Genomic DNA, 18,876 nt, shown 5'->3' with positions numbered 1-18,876 from the left:
GCCGACCTTTGACCCAGGTAATCGTTGAGCACACGCCGGAGCAGCCCGCTCAGCTCTTTCTGGTGTGTGTGCGTGATTGTTTATACTCTGATATAAGACACTATAATGTAATGTGTTAGATGAATGTTTTAGGTTGGGTAGATGTGTATTTGAGGAATGCTGTAGGACTTTGTGCATGTAAAACTCACGACAGAGCGTCTGCGTGCATGAATGTGCGTTTCTGATTGTGTCGACGTACACGGATAACACGTTTTGATATGTACTTATGCACCTGACGCATAATGTGACTAGCCATAAATGTTTATTTGAACACAAGCTTAGAATGAATGTATGTTAATGTACAATACTTGTTTCAGGAAGGCTGTGTTTGTGTGAGCGAGCAAGCGAGTGTGTGCGTGAGGGACACACCTGAAGGGTGGGACAGTTGTTCTCCATAATAAACTCTTTCTTGATTATTCTTTGTCTTGTTGACTTATAAATGCTCCACAGAGGGTTCGTGTGAAATAAAACACTGTCTTTGATGGATGAGGATAAAAAGCTTGGTCTCGTTTTCACAGGGCTAAGTGTGTAAAACTGTTGCTCCCGTGAGAGAGCTGTGAGTCAGATGTTTAGACAATGTCCAGACCTGTTTTATCTCATTATACATCATCTGAAATAGTTCGCTCACAGCCAATGAATGTCCTTCTGCCATTTACACAAAGGCAGGTTAAGCGCTTACATTTCGAACAGCCTGCTATTTTTGAATGACTGCAACTTATAATGAAGAACGTGCTTCTCTTGTTTTTGCCAGCCATGTTTGCAGAGAGAAAAGAAACTTTTAATAATTTTACACAGTAAATGTACTTTTAAGGCAAGACACGTTTTTCATGCACTGGTCAGTTTTTGGGCTATTTTGCTTCCATAACCATGACTGTAATGGAAATAAAATGTCCAGAATACACATTTAAGTGTTTATTTTAGTGTACTTTATCTATTTACAAATGTAGATTTCAATTACAACACATTTAAAAGGCCGTAAAAAAATACGAATAAAAACATAATTTTATCCAATGGCTTTATCCAATGTTCAGATTTCTGTTTTAAACGTACAAGTTATTGCTATTTAATTAGATATTGCATATTTAAACATGACATTTCATACAAAACAGATTAATCAACTGGGCAAGTATATTTGTGATATCTATTCTTAACTTTTTTACCTAATATTGACCAGCTGCTATGAAAGATTATAATAAAAGGACGTTCCCTAAAATCATGTACCATAATATACATAAAACCACAATATTTTATACATTTTATTTTTTAAAGGCTCTGTTATTAATGTATTATTAACATTGTGTTTTAAGGTATTGAGATTGGTTACACTGTAATTATAAATTTAAGTACTGTGTAATAATAAGTAACTACATGTACTTACTATAGGGTTAGGATTTGTTTTAGGGTTAGTTGTATGTGATTATGCATAATTAATAGTTATTACTATATTAACTACATGTAACATTGTAACAATGTCACTAAAATAAAGTGTTACCAGATTATAATTCACATAAACATGTCAGATTGACACGTGAATGCCGTTTATAAGAACGGGCCTTAAGAAAACATTAATCCCACCTGTAAAATATCAAATGTAAATGTACTACCACTCCGAAAGATGACTGAATCCACCTATTATTAATGTATAATCAACATTGTATTTTAATGATACTGAGAGAGCATGTAAACATGTCAGTGGTCACATTTTGAACAGGTGATGCTTTATTTACATTTCTCAGTATTATTACATAAAACAAATAAAAAGTGCATTACTATTAATTCTGATAACTATTATTGATGATATAATACAAGTTGAAACTTGAATAACTTACAAAAAAAAAAGAATTTTACAATTTATTTTGATGAGTTAAAAGCAATGTACATATAGATGTTGTAAATATAGAACTTTTTACAGTGACCTGCATTTTATTGTCTTTCACTTTATTTTCTAAAATTGCCACAATTGCCTGATTGAAAAAAACGATGTATTTAACATTATTTAGGATTTTCTACTCAGACCACCAAGTATGATTATTGGGCTACAATACACAAACAAATAGGATATGTCTTGCCCCAAACAACAGATACAGCCAAAAGATGAATACATAAATATAAAAAATAAATCCAGTAGCCAACTTCACTTTCAAAAACCCATGTCGGCATTCACTCAGTGTGTCGCACATTATGAGCGCCTGTAAATCTGTACATTGTTGTATGTGTCTCGAGCACAACAAAGGACGACACTCCCCTCTTGGCGCAATGAACCGCACGCGCTCCTTCTCATGCTACCCATGATGCCCCGCGCGCGTCTGCTTGGATCGAGCCGCCATGTTGTCGGTGTGAAAGCTGGGAGCTGCTGCGAACCGGGGCTGAAATCCGTCACCATCCGCATCCTCCACCTGTGAGTATCCCTCTGTTCTGAAACCGTATTTCCCTCCTGAACCGTTTTAGTTCACCTCGCGTTTATATTTTGGAATTATGATGTGTAACGAGTGATTTCGAGGGCTTTATTATAAGACAGTGGCTCCCCCTCCTTTCCCCGGGTCTTCCTCTTGCTAGCTAGTGCTCTTCCTGTCCAGACGGCCCGGGCCTTTTGTTAACGGGAAGAGGACCTGTAGAATAGCCGCTTACAGACTGTCGAGTACCGGTTCGTGCGTTTTACATAATCGCTTGAGTCTGTTTGGAAATCGGCTATGTTTGACCGTTTAGGCCGTGTAATACTAGTCATTATAACGTTTGATCAAAGCCTTACCAGACAGTTCCGCCCCTCACCGATTCCCATGTCGCAAATTAATGTGACAACTCCAATAAACGCCTCTGTTTCACGACTGTCTGGAGTCACCGGGTTCGTGTACACCGTTTGTGGCCGTTTATACTCGTTCACCTCCTCTTGAGGGTTATTGCGCGAGTCTTTTGTTGCTACCTGTTTGTGTTATCATGATGCAAACGCATGCTTTGGTCATCATGGGTAACGAGTTACTGTATGTCTGCTCACTTCCGGGAGGTGAACATGCAGCCGCTCAGGAGCTCTGGTTTCCGGGTGTCTGTGGAGCTCGAGCCATGTAATGGCGAAACTGATCAGGCTGTAAAGTGCATGTAATGTATGAGGACAATGGCTGTCTCAACTTTGGGTATCATATGGGTTACGTCGAGGTTCAATAGCTCATAAGACACAGCCAATATGTCGGTACAACAGTGCTCTTTTATATCCACCCGTGGTCCCCTGTAAAGAAAGTCTTTAAGAGTTATAAACCATGAACGAAACCTGAATCATAACATTATAAACATTGATTTGAAGCAGGAAGGTATTCGAGCCAGAGTTACTTTGGTGGTATTTGCTTGTTTCAATGTTTTGATGTCTGGAGACTGATACTAGATTTTTGCTGTTGAACATAATTGTTAAAAAAAAAAAATAAGTTGAGGAAATGCATGCTGAATGCGGACTACAACAAAGATTTCTCGACAGATTACAAGTTATTTTTAAAAATCAATTCCACTATTTAGAAAAGAAATGTGATTTTTACTTCTGGAATCTGCACTTTAGTAACAGAGCAAGTTGGTTAGGCTTTAATTGAGAGACGAATAAAGCTCATGCTGTGATCGATGTGAAGGACTTTCGGTTTGATCCTGCGCTTGGGGGATTTCTGTAGCACTCATAGTGGGATTTTATCTCTTTTCCACAAGTGTGGGAGTTGAATGTGTTATTTCCAAATGCAGGTGTTGTGAAGCCTAGATCAGAGATTCTCTACAAGTTTTGCTTCAAGACAGATTTTTCCTTGTATAACTGAATATAAGTGAATTTTTCTTTTACCTTGCATGGTTTTGTTTTGAGGATGTAACATAATCTGTCCACTTAGCTGGACGTCTCATTTGTCATAGTTTCTGCCAAGCAAGTGTTTCATGAAGCCGTTCTTTCTGTGGTGGTTCACCCTATAGTCTTTAAACTTACTTGACTCCAGGTTTTGAACTTGTATGCTGGTTTATAGGACCATGTTTATCATTTAAAAGAGGTTTGGGATGAATTTTGTTCTAATGGAGGCCTCAAGTGCTGTGTGCTCACAGTTATCTCAGTGTTTTTAAACAGTGTGTTGCTTCACCTTGTGTATCTTGATGTGAAGCTCAGGGCATTACTTCATCAATGTGGACAGGATTACACCTAATGGGGATCTTGTGCAGCTGTATAATCTCACTGCATTGCAATTAGAGCGTTTTTTTTACAGACAAATTAGAAAGCAGACATTTAAAGTAGGCCTATATGGTAACTGGTAAAGAGCAAAAAGAGGGATTTAAATTGTGTGTTGATTGAGTGGATATTGCCTGTTATTTAGCATCCTTGAAATTAGGATTGTCACTAATGATTATTTTGGTAATAGGTTGATTATTTTGATGATTAATTTAGTCGCATCATTTTTTGTGGTAATAAAAATAGACCTATGTGAACAATAACCCTTATGATTTAAAATGCATGGATATAGTAACAGTGAGACAATAATAATTGGTTTAAATTAAGCATCCAAAGCAAGTTATAGGCCTAGTTTTGTTTTATTGAACAATGCTGCTAAAATGCACAATGTAAAATAGCCTATATAATATGAACATAATCAACTCGTGTACTTTGCGTATTAAAACAAATACCCGGAGAGGGCGCTAATGGCTTGGTCATTGATGTTGTTACACTTTACAGCATGATCAAATCCTTGTTAAATATTGAATTCAAATGTATGTTAATGTTTAACATTTGGCCACTTCTTTACAATAGAAATGCTAGAGCAAGAACATGTGGACATCAAATCATGCAAACTCAGAGCCAGGTGATTCAACTGTTGAAAATCTTAGTTAACAACAGTTTGGTTATTTAGAAACATTGATGAATTCTCCTGTGTTGGCTTAGGTTTATAAATGATTAAGCAACCCAAACTCGCAGCATACGCAGAGATGAGAGTTTAACTGAGCTTTGAGATGCCGATGCATGTAAATGATAATAACTGCAACACTTTGCGTAAAACACGAAGCAGATCAGACTTTATGTTCCCAAACCCAAACAAACAGCGCATGTAGAGACTGAGTTTGTGTGGAGCAGCGTTTTCTGTGAACGTAAAATAATGAAACTTAAATAATTATTTAAAGGAGTAGTTCACTTTAAAAAAAAAAAAACTTTTGCTGATAATTTACTCACCCCCATGTCATCCAAGGTGTCCATGTCTTTCTTTCTTCAGTCAAAAAGGACTTAAGGTTTTGATGAAAACATTACAGGATTTTCTCCATATAATGGACTTCAATGGGGTCCAAACGGTTCAAGGTCCAAAAGACAGTTTTAGTGCAGCTTCAAAGGGCTTTAAACGACACCAGACGATGAATAAGTGTCTTATCCAGCGAAACTATCAGTCATTAAAAATAGATACAGTTTAAGTTTTATAAGCACAAATGCTTGCCTTGCTCTGTTCTGTGATGCGCGTTCGTGACTCTCCATCAAAATGAACAAATCTTTTTTCGAGTCATGACTCGAAGGGTCCTTGATAAGACCCTTATTCATCGTCTGGTGTCGTTTAAAGCCCTTTGAAGCTGCACTGAAACTCTCATTTGGACCTTGAACCGTTTGGACCCCATTTAAAGTCCATTATATGGAGAAAATCTTGGAATGTTTTTATCAAAAACCTTCATTTCTTTTCGACTGAAGAAAGAAAGACATGGACATCTTGGATGACATGGGGGTGAGAAAATTATAGGCAAAAGTTTTTTAAAAGTGAAACGCAGATATTGTGATTGTGTAAATGGGGTCTGAACACACTCCAGTCGGCGTCAAGTCATGGGTGTGGAAGCATTTTGGCTTCAGGACAACTGATGGAGGAGCAGTGGTAAGAGATGTTGCTGTGTGTAAAGAGAAAGGCTGTCAGTCTGAGATAATAGATAAAATGCAAATGCATTTTTGTTATTTTGTAGTGAATGTGCTGTAGGCTTATGTCCTAGACTTTTGTTATTTTTTGTTATTATTGCACTTTAACTGATTTTGTGGAGTAACTGTTCTATTTGCAGTTCATCTACTGCAGAGGATGTGTGACCATTACCTCTAAATAAGATGCAAAAAAAAAGAGTGCAGGGTTGATGTATTTGAAATTTAGGCTGTAGAGGTCAGTCTTTGGCTCAATCCCATTTCACCCCTTGGCCCTACCCCTCCGTTTTGCGCGTTCACGTCTAGGGGTAGGGTGTCCTGATTCTTCTTGAGATCGAGGGGTAGGGCGAAGGGGTAGGGCTACATAGCCCTTGAAACGGAGATTTTTCAGAGGCACACTCAAAACGGAGGGCTAAGAGAAAACTTCACGGAATGAAATAACCGGCGAGATGGATCGCAAACGGTTAAACATTTAAATTTAGCGCCAGATGATTCCACAACACACTTTATTTACTCTTATAATAACACTAGATAGTCATTTAAATTAAGAAATGGTATAATAAATTACCTTTCCTATCAGAAAAGACATACATTTCGAGGAAGGGATGTTATAATCATCATTAGTTTATTCAAAGTTAAGAGCAGCTGCGCTGATTGTCAGTTGTTGTCATGGAGAAATCCTGTACAAACTATGTAACGGCAGAACCATCGCCGACGACTGATGACGCATCAGGTTCATGAAGGGTTGTTCCATTTTGTAGGGAAATATTTCAACCCCTTGGCCCTTGTAACTCCGTTTTAAGGGCCAAGGGGTACACTCGAAAACAAGGGGTAGGGCCAGGGGGTGAATTGGGATTCAGCCTTTGTTTGTTTGTTTTAACAGTGAATAGGCTAATTTGGCCATAGTAGACCTGCACTGTAAGCATTAGACTTAATTATTTTTATTTTGTTCTAATTACAATTTATCTGATGGCACTTTATTGTAACTGTAGATGCAGTTACTGTTACATTCGCTTCTCTATTTGCAGTGATTTGAGCACAACATGCACACTGTGAATAGAATACTGTTTCTGTATTCTCAATAAAATGCAAAATATACATATTTTGTTGATTTATTTGAAGATATCATGTAAAAATATAGAGTATTAATCGAATCGTATCGAATTTTGAGGTATCGAAAATAATCGAATCGTTGGCTTAAGAAATCGGTATCGTATTGAACCGTCATGAAGGCCCCGATTTACACCCCTATCACACAGTCAGAGCCTAAAAATATGGGATATTTTGTATGGATATTTTACGGGAAAATACTAAAACGGGAAGACAGCAGGAAAAGAGCTAAAATATGTGAGAAACCCGGGAAAAAATCAGGAGGTTTGACAGCTTCTGTGCGTTTATGTCATGATGATAGTTTCTCAAATGAAGCGGTTAAATGATCACAAAGTGACTTTCAGAGTGGGTCTAGAGCCTGGAAAGGAAGTTCATGCATTTCTGTCTTCATATAGGCAAAAAACAGCACAACGCCACACGTGCTTGTGTGTGATAAATAAAACTGCCCGTCGGCTGCACCATTCATCACGCGGAACAAGGCAAGCAGGATTCGTCTTTGTGGTATGGCCTAATATTCACACACACTAGTCTACATCGCGATTTGATTTCAAGTGTACTGAACTGCTTTCTATTTATTCCTCGAAAAATATACAGTAAATTCCTTTTTTATGACTGGATTTCGTTAGCATTTTAGGGGGGGCGGGGGCGTTTTTGAGGGGGTGCCCCCCCCCCCCCCCTAAAACAATGGTAGGGGAAACACTGAGTTAACTATTATAACCCTACCTAGCCTATATCTTACAGTAAGAGGCCTATTTATTTTCTTATCTCTTCGAGCCTTTTGTCCCATCATCACATGATCTTCTAGCCAGTTGGTGCTTCAGTTTAGCTTCCCAAACCTCTGGTACTAATGGGACTAAAGACAAATCTGTGGTCCTTTCAAACAGTTGTCAGGGTTACATGACACAGTGTCTTTAAAATTTCTGTGGTTTATCCTTCATCTATTTCATAGGTCTGGAATTGGTTTTCACATTGTGTTGTCTCGGTATGCTTTCACTAGCAGTGCAATAATTTTCATTTGTGTATTAAATGCATCACATAGTCTAAATATCTTGACACTCTGCATACAAGTTCTTCTGCTTGCTTTCTACCCATAATTAAACCCGGTTTCTTTTAATGCTAAACTGTGTGTTAGTATGAAGGCTAAATTTCAGCTAAATGTGATGGTCATCTAACATAGTAATGAAAGTGGTTATGAAATAAACTTTTTGGAGACTATTATTTCCAGAAGGATCTATGTGAAATTATATACTCTCAGTGCTGCCAACACCTCTGGCACCATTTTGAGGTGCGATTACACCAATATATCAGGATTTTGCAGTTGGGATTAATTTGATGTTTGTGGTCGCCTATTGCTACATGTCTCTTTAAAAGATCGGTTCTCTTTTAGATGTGAAAGCAAGAGCAAAACTATGGCCAAAAATGCTTTTGTTGATATTTTTAGGCAATATTATTTAACGTAGCAATTTAAATTTTGATTTCATATTGTAGTTAATTTCACCAAAAACGAGTTTCTTTGTCTTTTTTTCATTTATGTAAATTTTATCTAAAAGTATAATTGAAGTTACGACATGTCCTTGAGGCATGATTGCACATGTAATTCTGTTAAAGTGTTTCTGTTTGTTAAACTTTTTGAAATCATATTATTGATGGCTGAAATCAGCATGTGAATGAAAACGGGATAACTATAGTTTCCTTGCAAGCAGAAATAAGGAGAAAACAAGTGTAACTGTGTCACAAGAGGAACATTTTTTTTCCTCCTTGTTATTGCACATCTTTTGGCTTGAGGTGCTGTGGTAGGATGTTCTGCAAAGAACCCTGTTATCCACGATAAATGGCTATTATTTGCCAACTCAGGAGTGAGTAGGGATTCAAAATAATTGCTGTTTTAGATCAACCGTTTGTCCTGATTTGCCTGTTGTTTATGTGCTGCATGGGCCAAATGTTCCAAAAAAAAAAACATTTGAATAGTTAAATGTATATTTTCAATGTGTATGTATTGGCTTTATGTATTGGAAGATAAATAGTGAAATATATATTTAAAGTAAAACTTTTTTTTTGCTAACTTTCTGGGCATCTCACTCAACAAAAGAAAATGTAATCAATGAAGACAGCCCAGTCACAGAGGCAATAACCACCTTCATTGCTTATATAAAACTATGCCGTATTTCATTAGGGGTGTCACGATTTTTCGATTCTATCCGGGAGATTCTACGTTACTGTTTTTATTATGCTTACCGTGCGTTCACACCGCTGCCGGCGATGGCGGCAAAATTCGCTCTAGGCGTCCTGCCAGTGACACTGTGGAAAGATTCGTGGACGCTCTGATGTTCTGACGTATATCGAATGCTTGGTCTTTTTTAAAACTTTATTTAAAGGGGTCGCAAAGCGAACAATCATGTTGATCATTATATTTGCAGAAAATTGATCAATGGAAAGAATTTAACAATTATAGTGACATGCACAGAGCAGCTGAAATGATTGTCAGTTATTATAACATGACAAAAACAATTGTCTAAATTATGTTGCATATTCCTCAACAGTTCTTGTGCTGCTATCACTAAATGACAGTATTATTTACAGAAATCATTGGCTATAATATTGTGCAGTTCAGGGCTCCAGACTAACTTTTTTTTACTAGGAGCGCTGTTGCCCCACTGAAAATTTTACGAGCACAAGCAAAAAATTTAGGGGCACACCTTAAATCAGCTTGCAATGCCATTATTAAAATTTCCCCCAAAATAACTAATACTTGATTGAAAGTGGATTGAAAGTCTACCATAAGCGTTTCTTCTGGTTTCCACGTCAGCGCTGTTTGGTCTGATATCTTGTCTATAACAGAATTCTGTGCCGAATCGGAGGGTTTCTCACTGGATCTCGTAGTGATGATGATGTCATAAATTCTGAGGCTAGTTCAATTGATTTCTTCACTGGATCTCCATGTAACAGTGTCGCGCGAGTGAGATCGGCCCATGACAAGCAAGTTCAGGGCTTTATTTTTCTGTCAATGATTTGGGGCGCTGCTCCATAGATATGCATAAGAAAGACTATGCGCTGCTCTGTCTGTTATTGATCCGAACTAATGAATGGTCCATGAAGCATAAATGAGTAGTAATTTTGTTCCACTTTCATTTTGTTTGCATTCGCTACTTGGTGACGAGTCGATTGATTGCTCATTGCTCAGACGCACATAGCAGGTTGAGATGATTGTCTCCGTCTCCTTCACACAGACGTTTACGCGCGCTCCCTATTCTTGTCACACTCACTCATTCCGAGTACCATGTCTCAGAATTTATTTCTGAGACATGGTACTCGCAGTAACTCAAGAAAATGACTAACCGTGTTAAACTGTTTAACAATTAGTTTTCTGTAGATAAAAGTATCCAAACAGTTGCTGTCCTGTATAAACAAACGCCTATTAAAGTGTCTTTGGTGTTTCCATGGTCTCTACGAAATTAACGGTAGTGCAGATGTCATCATTGACTGGTGACCCAATGTTACAGGCTGTTACACTGGTTAAAATAGCTGATTTCTCTGGATTTAAGCGTTTGAACATTTTGGGATAATTTAAGTACACAAGTCAACAAAATATATAACATTGTTCTTGAGGGTTTTATGTATTGTAATCCACAGATCTTACATAGTGTGCCTTTTAAGTGTATTTCAAAAGTAAAACTTTTTATAACTTAAATTTTTTTTACAAAATAATACTTTTCAGTATCCAGTAATTTGACAATTCTTAAGGTTTTTTTTCCACCCATGATGTATTTTCATGTGCCACTAATGTAACAAAATATTTAAGTTATGAGTATTAAAAGAGAATGTGTCAAGCTAGAAATGGACCTTTTCTCATCATAAATTCCTCCATAGTTTCAACTGTTGGCTTTCCCCAGCATTTCCAAAGTTGTTCTGTCAATGATATCATATGAACATTTGAACGAGAATGAAATGACTCAATTTGACAGACCCGCTCTGCTTGATTAACTAGAACAACAACTCTGCTTTCCCCACTGAGCCTCAACAAGTGTGTGCGACGTCGTAATGAGCTCTGACTATCACACTGATGGATTGAATTGACCTCATTCCAGCCCATACCATGTGCGTCTTCTTTTCTGTTGCCTTATATTTTCATGGGTCAGGGATTTTATTTTGTTTGTCCTTGATTCAATTGAATCCGTATCAAATGTAGTGTGCCGTTACTGTTTAACTCCATAGATGGTTGTTTTCTTTAAAATAAGTAAAGTTGGTTTGATTTAGCCATTTCTTGCAATATATTTTGTGAGCCTTCTCATCCTCGGCCTGCTTCGAGGTACACAGCTGTGGTAATATGGTAACTAAATGCACGTTAAGTGCAAATCAATCCCTGATGCCTTAGGGGTTAATAGTGTTTTGTTTTGTTCTTGTGTTACAGTCTCTGGTGGAATGAGCGTAGCGTGTGTGTTGAAGAGGAAAGCTGTGCTCTGGCAGGATTCGTTCAGCCCCCACCTGAGACTGCCTCCCCCTGACAGGCCATTACCCAGCATGCCTGTGGTGCTGAGTGCTGCGGGCCACCCCCCCCAACCCGGCCCTTCTCCTCAGGCCCCTCCCCCTACACAGGGAGCAGGGCGCTCTCAAGATGACGCCATGGTGGATTACTTCTTCCAGCGGCAACATGGCGAGCAGCCCGGCTACAACAATTGCAAACACCGCTGGCCGACTGGTGACAACATTCATGCAGACAACCAGGTGAGAACTGTGTAAAACTGACCAGGTAGATTAAGATTTTTAAGGACTTGTATATAATATAATTTTGAATTATAAATTCTTGATTTTGTTGTTGGGGTCCCTGCTTTTTTTTTGCTTGAATGTGAAGGCCCAACTATATGCATGTTTTGTAAGATTCCCCTAACTGTTAAACATTTTATTAGATTGTCATGGACTTGATACAAGTAGAATGTTTTTTTTTTTATGAAGTTACCTCACTTAAAATATTTTTTTATCATATGTTAATTTTAAAAATCTTGTTTAATGATTGTTGTTTTTGTTTGTTTGGTTTTTATTGTTTTTTATAAGATTTTTATTTTTTTCCATTTAATTTTTGCCATAAAAATAGCCTTGGATACTGATGTGGCACTAAATTAAACAATTTGAATCTGTTGTTAGGGTCTACTAGAATACATTTTTTCCCCATATTCCCCATTGTTGCAGCTCCTGTCTTCCCAGTCACTCTCTGTTAAGTTCTTGTCTCTATGGAGCCCCTCCTCCTTAACAATGTGCTCTGATCGGTCAACTGCTTTGACGTTTTGGGAAATGTCCCGCCCCTTACCATAACCGCCAGTTTAAACACGCTACTAACTCGCTCAATCAGCCCCCGGCCATGTGCTTTGATTGGATGCTTGGAACAATCAGAATCGGCTAGAATTATTTAAATGAGGGATTTTGTGATTCCCGAAAGAAAACTCAAGACTACAATGGAGTCATTTCAGGCATAGATGTATTTACATAGATTCCGTTTTAACGGCTGTTTCTATGGGCCGCTGAATGTAAGCCGTCCGCCGTATTAGAACGGTCAGAGCCGGTCTTTGAACATTGGAGCACAAGTTGACTGAGCATCTGCAACCCTAGGTAGATGCATGTATGAATATCTATATCTGCAATAGACTTCAGCAGAGGATTTTGCTAAACTAACATAATACAACAAGATGAAGGCAGCAGCTAACACAACATTAAAGTTACAATAGAAAAAGCGAAAACATTAAAAAGAAAAAAACTCAGTTGATAGTACATTATAAAAACACAAGCCAACACATTCTCACCTGTGAAAGGATATCCCATTTCTTCAGGAATTTCAATCTCAGGGGTTTCACAACCAGAAGTTGTGCAATGTTGTGGCATCATTGATTCTTACTGTGAGTGAAACGCGCTGACTGTTCCAAGATACCACATGTGTGTGGCATCTACATATAGATATCTACTGTTTCAGGGAATTCAGAAACACTGACGCTGATATAGAGAATAACTCCCTTTGAGTGACTTTATAACTTTGCAGAGGTTCTTCATTCTTAAAAAGCAACATTATACACTTAAGAAAGTTGAACTTGCAAAAAACGTAATAGGTCTTCTTTAATTTGATAAAATTGAATCTTATAATAATGTGTAATTATAATAATGTGTAATTATAATAATTGTGTTTTTTCTTACACAGGTACGATCAATGGATGAGCTTAACCATGACTTCCAGGCACTTGCGCTGGAGGGCCGAGCCATGGGAGAGGCGAGTCATTACCTTCCTCATCTTCTTAATACCTAATTTCTCATTCTTATATATTCATGTTTGTAATGTCTGATGTTCCCGATCTGCAGCAGCTCCTAACTGGGAAGAAGTTCTGGGAAACTGATGATTCAGGGAAAGATGGACCAAAAGGGATCTTTCTGGACCAGTGGAGAGACAGTGCCTGGGGAACCTCTGGTATGTGTGTGTGCAGATAGCATGCTTGTATTTTACATATTTAGGTTTTTTCTTTCTAATGTCCCTTTTTTTCCCCGTAGATCACTCCGTATCCCAGCCAATCATGGTGCAGCGCCGACCAGGTCAGGGTTTCCATCCCGTGGGAGAGGCGGGATCTGTGCTGTCGCCCCGTTCTGAGAGTGGCGGATTAGGCGTGTCTATGGTGGAGTATGTTCTTAGCTCCTCCCCTGCTGAGAAAATGGACTCGTGTTTGCGCAAAGGAGCATTTGTGAGTCTTGATTTATTAATCGTTTATCATCAAAACATTTTTAATGAGATTAGAAATAGTTCGCACAAAGCTGAAAATTAATTATTTGTGTCCCTCATGTTTTACAAAGTCGTGGTTTTGGAAGGAAATGAGGGCGAGTTGATAAAGAGAATTTTTGGATGAACTGTTCCTTGTCATTTTTACTTCAATTTTTTTCTTTTCTTCGTTTCTTTTAGGGTCCAAGAGACTCGGAGGCTGATGACCCTGAGAAAAGGGTGGAACAAAAACCCAAAACAACATTTGATCCGGAGCGGAAGGAACTGAAAGAGACAGAGCCAGATGTTTTGGATAACCCCAATGGACTGCCCAATCAGAATGGACTTGATGTGGATGTTAAGGATTTTAGGTATACGCTAGGGGTGCATGATATTGACAAAAATGTGATATTGCGATATCGATAATGAATATTGCGATATCGATATTAATTTCGATATTTTTAAATGGATGTAAAACTACAAAAGTTATAGGAAAACACATAAAAAAGATTAATAAATAAAACAAGTTTTCTTACAACATAAGGTTTATTTCAACTGACAGTCATATTGGACTGGTACAGCATGAATATATAAATAATAACCATGTCTACAGAACAGGACATGTTTTACTATGTTAGTTGTGTAGGCCTACACTACAGTCAGTGTAAAAGACAATAAATAAGCAAGTCCATAGAACACACTATATGCAACATAAACGCCACTATATGCGTTTTCTTTGACCGGATAGCTATCTGATCGTGAAAAGACCAGTTGTAAATGCCCTGTGGAACGCATATGTGACGTAACGTTACCGGTATTTGAATCTAATCGCTCAAACCACTTCAGGAGGTGGTCAGGGCCGCATTCCAGACGAAACTGGACAAATATAAATGTATCTCGTTATTGAATAAACCACATATGTAAAATTGACTCCTTCCAAAAACGCTAAAAATTAGAACGTTACAGGCTAAATGTCATGTTATGGCCAGATTTGACGACGCGCGCGACTGCAACACGCAGATCAGCTGAGCATCTCTTCATTATGCCAACGCGCAAACTATGGCAAATCAAAGTGAAAGTAAGTCACAGACGCTTTTACACAGTTATCTTCATTAAAAGTAAATGAATGATCTTATTTTACCTGATGATCGTATGCAGCCCATTTGCTTTCGGTGACGTAACTTACGCGCACTCCATTGAATCTGCATATAGCGCCGGAATTAAAGATCGTATTTTGATAAATCAGATATCCGATCAGTGAAAACGCATGAAGTTGCCAGATGGCCTGATGTTTATGCTTGTGCGCGTCGAGCCGGCCAACTCGAGCCGGCCGGGGCAAGTGTGTGTGTGGGCGGACTGTGTGGTAGTAGAGCAAGTGAGACGTGAGAGAGTGACGGCGATTAGCTTTGAAGCGAATAGCGACTCTTGAGAAAAACAAAGTGTCTCCCCTGTTCTTTCTGACCACTGTGGGAAATCTGTAGCATGAAAAGTTAAACCTCTCCTTGATTTCATGTTGTTTATGGAGAAGGAGAATCAGGAAATGAATCGGTGGAAATGAAACGGTGACGGACGCATCATAAACAAAATATTGCATAAATATCGCGAGACTTTCGATATGTATATCGAGCAACGTGATATCGCGATAACGATATTGATTCGATATATCGTGCACCCCTAGTATACGCCATCAAAAAAGTTTTAATAAATTAAAAATTGGGTGTAATAAAGCCCAATTTTTTATTTAGGGCTGTCACTCCACTTTCGAAAATCGCTTGCACAATCGATCTGACCAACTAACACAAGTATCGAAAACGAAAATAGGGAATCGATTTTAATGGACTTTTTTTTTTTTTACCAAAAATGTTTTAGGAGGACAGATCAATATAGGAGACAGAACATGGGGGATGTTGGAAAATAACAATGTATTTTCTGTTAGCCAAATGCTTTGCAAATATTCGCTATTACTTCAATGCAAGTGACCAAGCGTGCCGTTATTTGTTGCTTAGTGACGTGTGTGTGTGTGTTCAATAGGGTTGGGTACCGAAACTCGGTGCCAATAGGGAACCGTTCTGACGTAAACGGTAGTATCCAGACCGAATAAGAATGAAAGTTTCGGTGCCTGAGTCTGTCATGAGGCATACACATGAAAGTGCTCTCCCTCTCCGACGTGCGCGCACTATACGGTTTATTGAAGCACTGTCTGATCTGTCTCACACGCGTGCTCTTGCTTGCTCGCTCGCTCTAGATTCCAGGAGTTTTTAACTAATTTGCGGTCATCTGGAGCCATTATCAATATGCGGGAGACTCCCGGAACGTTTACTGATAGTGAGGGGATTAATGAAGATGCCGAAGACAAAACGTTGCAAGGTTTGCCTGCTTTTCACGTGTAAAATTACGTGTCAGAATGATTGTCTGAAGCCCATATAGAATCATGATTCGCGCCGCCTTGACGCTCATATCATCATCATATTAAATGAGCGTGCGCATCATCTGCACCTCAGATTTCTCTGCAGAAAAAGGAAGCTTGTCAGCAGCACGAGGAGTTTGGCAGCGAACGCAGCGTCTCGTTCCCTATTCAGAGAACATGGGTTACACAGAGACGTTCTCTTTCATATGTTTACTCAAAGCTGCTTTCTTAAGTACCGTTTCAAGAACCGTTTAGGCACTGGAACCATTAAAAAATACAGAGTAGGTACTGGTATCGGATAAACCCCAACCGATACCCAACCCTAGTGTTCAAGTAAGCCAGAAATGCGTAGATTCTGCACAATACGCTGTTTTTGATATATCATGAGGACTCACGAGTTGCCTATTCGCGTTAAATCCACGTAGATTTGGCTTGCACAAACTTCCCCAGCAAAGTGAGTGAGTGAACATAGAAACACAACAATTTGGCTTGTGATTTGACAGCGTTACCCACCAAAGTTCATTTTTACCCGCATTTGGCAGGTTGGAGGGTGTTAATTTCAATCCCTGAATGTTGCACTCCTGTTTGTCATTGTGCATGAAACTTCACGGCAATAAATCATGCGTCTCAAGGCTCTTTACGTTTGTCCTAATGCCTGTTGGTTGTCCGTGTATTTGCCTAAATTTGGTGTTGAAAATGTAAACATCTGTAGCCATGAATATCGATTTTACAATCGATTCAATGAACACCTGTGTCTCAAAAATCGTGAGTGACTGCCCTAGTTAAAAAAATAATAGATTGTTTGCATTCCGCAAGAATGCATCAAATTGATCAAATGTGACCGTAAAGTTATTGGTAATGTTGCAAATGATTAAAATGATTTCTGTAGGAACATGTTACGCTGAAAACGGGAGTTATGGTGCTGAAAATTCAGCTTTGATCTCAAGAATTAATTACATTTTTAAAATAGTCAAGTACAAAAGTTGTAAAAAAAAAAATGGTTTGTTGAAAGTCATGTTTATCCTCCCACTGTTCGCTTTCTGGGGCTTTGCCCCTATGCATTGTGGAAGAAATGTAATATGTCCTTCTGTTGGCCTTTAATTATATTTATAGAATCTTAGAAATATTATGGTAATTAGATTAATGTTGTGTTTATACATATCATTACGAATATGTGTATGTATTGTCCAATTGTTACATGTTTGTCTCTTATTCAGTATTAGAAAATGGCTTGCCAACACAGTATACTTTGAGTATTTCTAAAATAAATTAAATGCATAACACCCTTGTTTCTTCCTCAGTCGTACTCCTGGTAACTGCCCTCCGACTGGTCCAGAGGTGGAGTTGGGTGGATCAGAAATGGTTGGAGGTGCAGGGCCAAAACCAGCAGAGGAGTTTTCTAATGTTGAAACCCAAAATGTGACCTTGGACCCCATGGAATCTGTTTCTATGGAGACTTTGCAGTTTGATTACACTGGAGGCCAGCTGCCTCTCGACTCCACAGCTGCTACCGTCAGCCTGTTCGACTACAACTCCCCTCAACAGGTGAATATCTGATGCTGCTAGCACTTTCAACTCTCAAGACTGTAATTAGTAGAGTAGAATAATAATAATGTATGCGTTTATAAATATTTGTGTTGTTACCATCAAAGGCCGCACATGTCAAGGCTAACCTTTGTTTGAAGTAATTTGCCATAATACCGTTCAGCTTCTTTCGAAGTTATTCTGGAAAAGTAATAATTAGTCACATTTGCATTTGCTTCTGAAGCCTTTGCATATATGACTATAAACAAATGCAAATGTTTAATGTCTGATAAAAGCTTCATGTATTGCAGCTGTTCCAGAGACCCAGCGCTCTGGCAGTGCAGCAGCTCACGGCGGCCCAGCAGCAGCAGTACGCGCTCGCCGCAGCTCAACAGCAACACATCGGTGAGTTTCCCTGACTCTGAGTATCCACATGACTTAAAGGTGCAGTGAGCAATTTCTGAGGAGCACTGTTGACGTTTGAAATCAACCCTAACCAAAAGAAACACACCCCGCCCTTAAAGGGAGGGTTCACTTTAAAACTAATTTTTGATGTGTTTTAGCTTACCTCAAGGGCATCCAAGATGTAGGTGTCTTTGTTCATATATAGTAGGGATAGTTCATATATATCGTGAACTATCCCTTTAATTGCTCTGACCATAAAATAACAAACACGCTAACAACTAACAGCTGGCACATCAGACAGCAAGTACGGATGAACCAGCTGTGATTTAACAACAGCATATCTTGGTTCTGTTGATAAAGCATCCTCTGCATGTTTTTTTTTTTCTCGTATGTACACAGCTATGCACAAACACATTTTTTTAGCACACACAATCTAGCAAATATTCTCAAAATTGTTTGTTTGGGTGTTGATTTAAATTTTCAACAGCATTTTTCAGAAACTGCACTTTTAATTATTTACTTTTTAAATAATTGATTTACTCAACTTGGTTTCTCATTGGTTGTGCGTTAGGTTTGGCTCAAGCTGCGTTCGTGCAGAATCCGTACATCATTAGCACTGCTCCTCCCGGCACTGATCCGTACGCCGCCGGCCTCGCTGCTGCCGCCACTCTAGGTGAGAGATCATGCTTACCCAGATGGATATGTATCATGTCGGTTGTTATTATTAAAGTTTAAAATTATTCACTTTGGGCCTCTGATCACTAACTACATTATTCT

At 38.6% G+C, this 18,876-nt stretch overlaps 1 protein-coding gene across 3 annotated transcripts in view; it reads left to right on the top strand.

The window, feature by feature from the left end:
* Nucleotides 1–2,297: 2,297 nt before the first annotated feature.
* pum1 (pumilio RNA-binding family member 1) overlaps nt 2,298–18,876 on the top strand; it is a 33,431-nt gene continuing 16,852 nt past the window's right edge. The window contains exons 1-9 of one of the 3 annotated variants that reach the window (XM_039680806.2): nt 2,298–2,437; nt 11,445–11,758; nt 13,218–13,286; nt 13,379–13,481; nt 13,562–13,749; nt 13,965–14,134; nt 17,472–17,715; nt 18,006–18,099; nt 18,671–18,772. In XM_039680806.2, coding sequence (XP_039536740.2) covers nt 11,456–11,758; nt 13,218–13,286; nt 13,379–13,481; nt 13,562–13,749; nt 13,965–14,134; nt 17,472–17,715; nt 18,006–18,099; nt 18,671–18,772 — 1,273 coding nt within the window. In that variant the 5' untranslated portion in view covers nt 2,298–2,437; nt 11,445–11,455. Of the gene's footprint in view, nt 2,438–11,444; nt 11,759–13,217; nt 13,287–13,375; nt 13,482–13,561; nt 13,750–13,964; nt 14,135–17,471; nt 17,716–17,990; nt 18,100–18,670; nt 18,773–18,876 lie in introns of all 3 variants that reach the window. The other 2 variants (XM_039680805.2, XM_039680804.2) reach the window with 2 other exon arrangements.

This window comes from Pimephales promelas, chromosome 18, assembly GCF_988280905.1.
Source record: "Pimephales promelas chromosome 18, fPimPro1.hap1.1, whole genome shotgun sequence".
Lineage (NCBI taxonomy): Eukaryota > Metazoa > Chordata > Actinopteri > Cypriniformes > Leuciscidae > Pimephales > Pimephales promelas.
The sequence above is the reverse complement of the archived record's forward strand: the minus strand, read 5'-3'. Positions and strand labels throughout refer to the sequence as shown.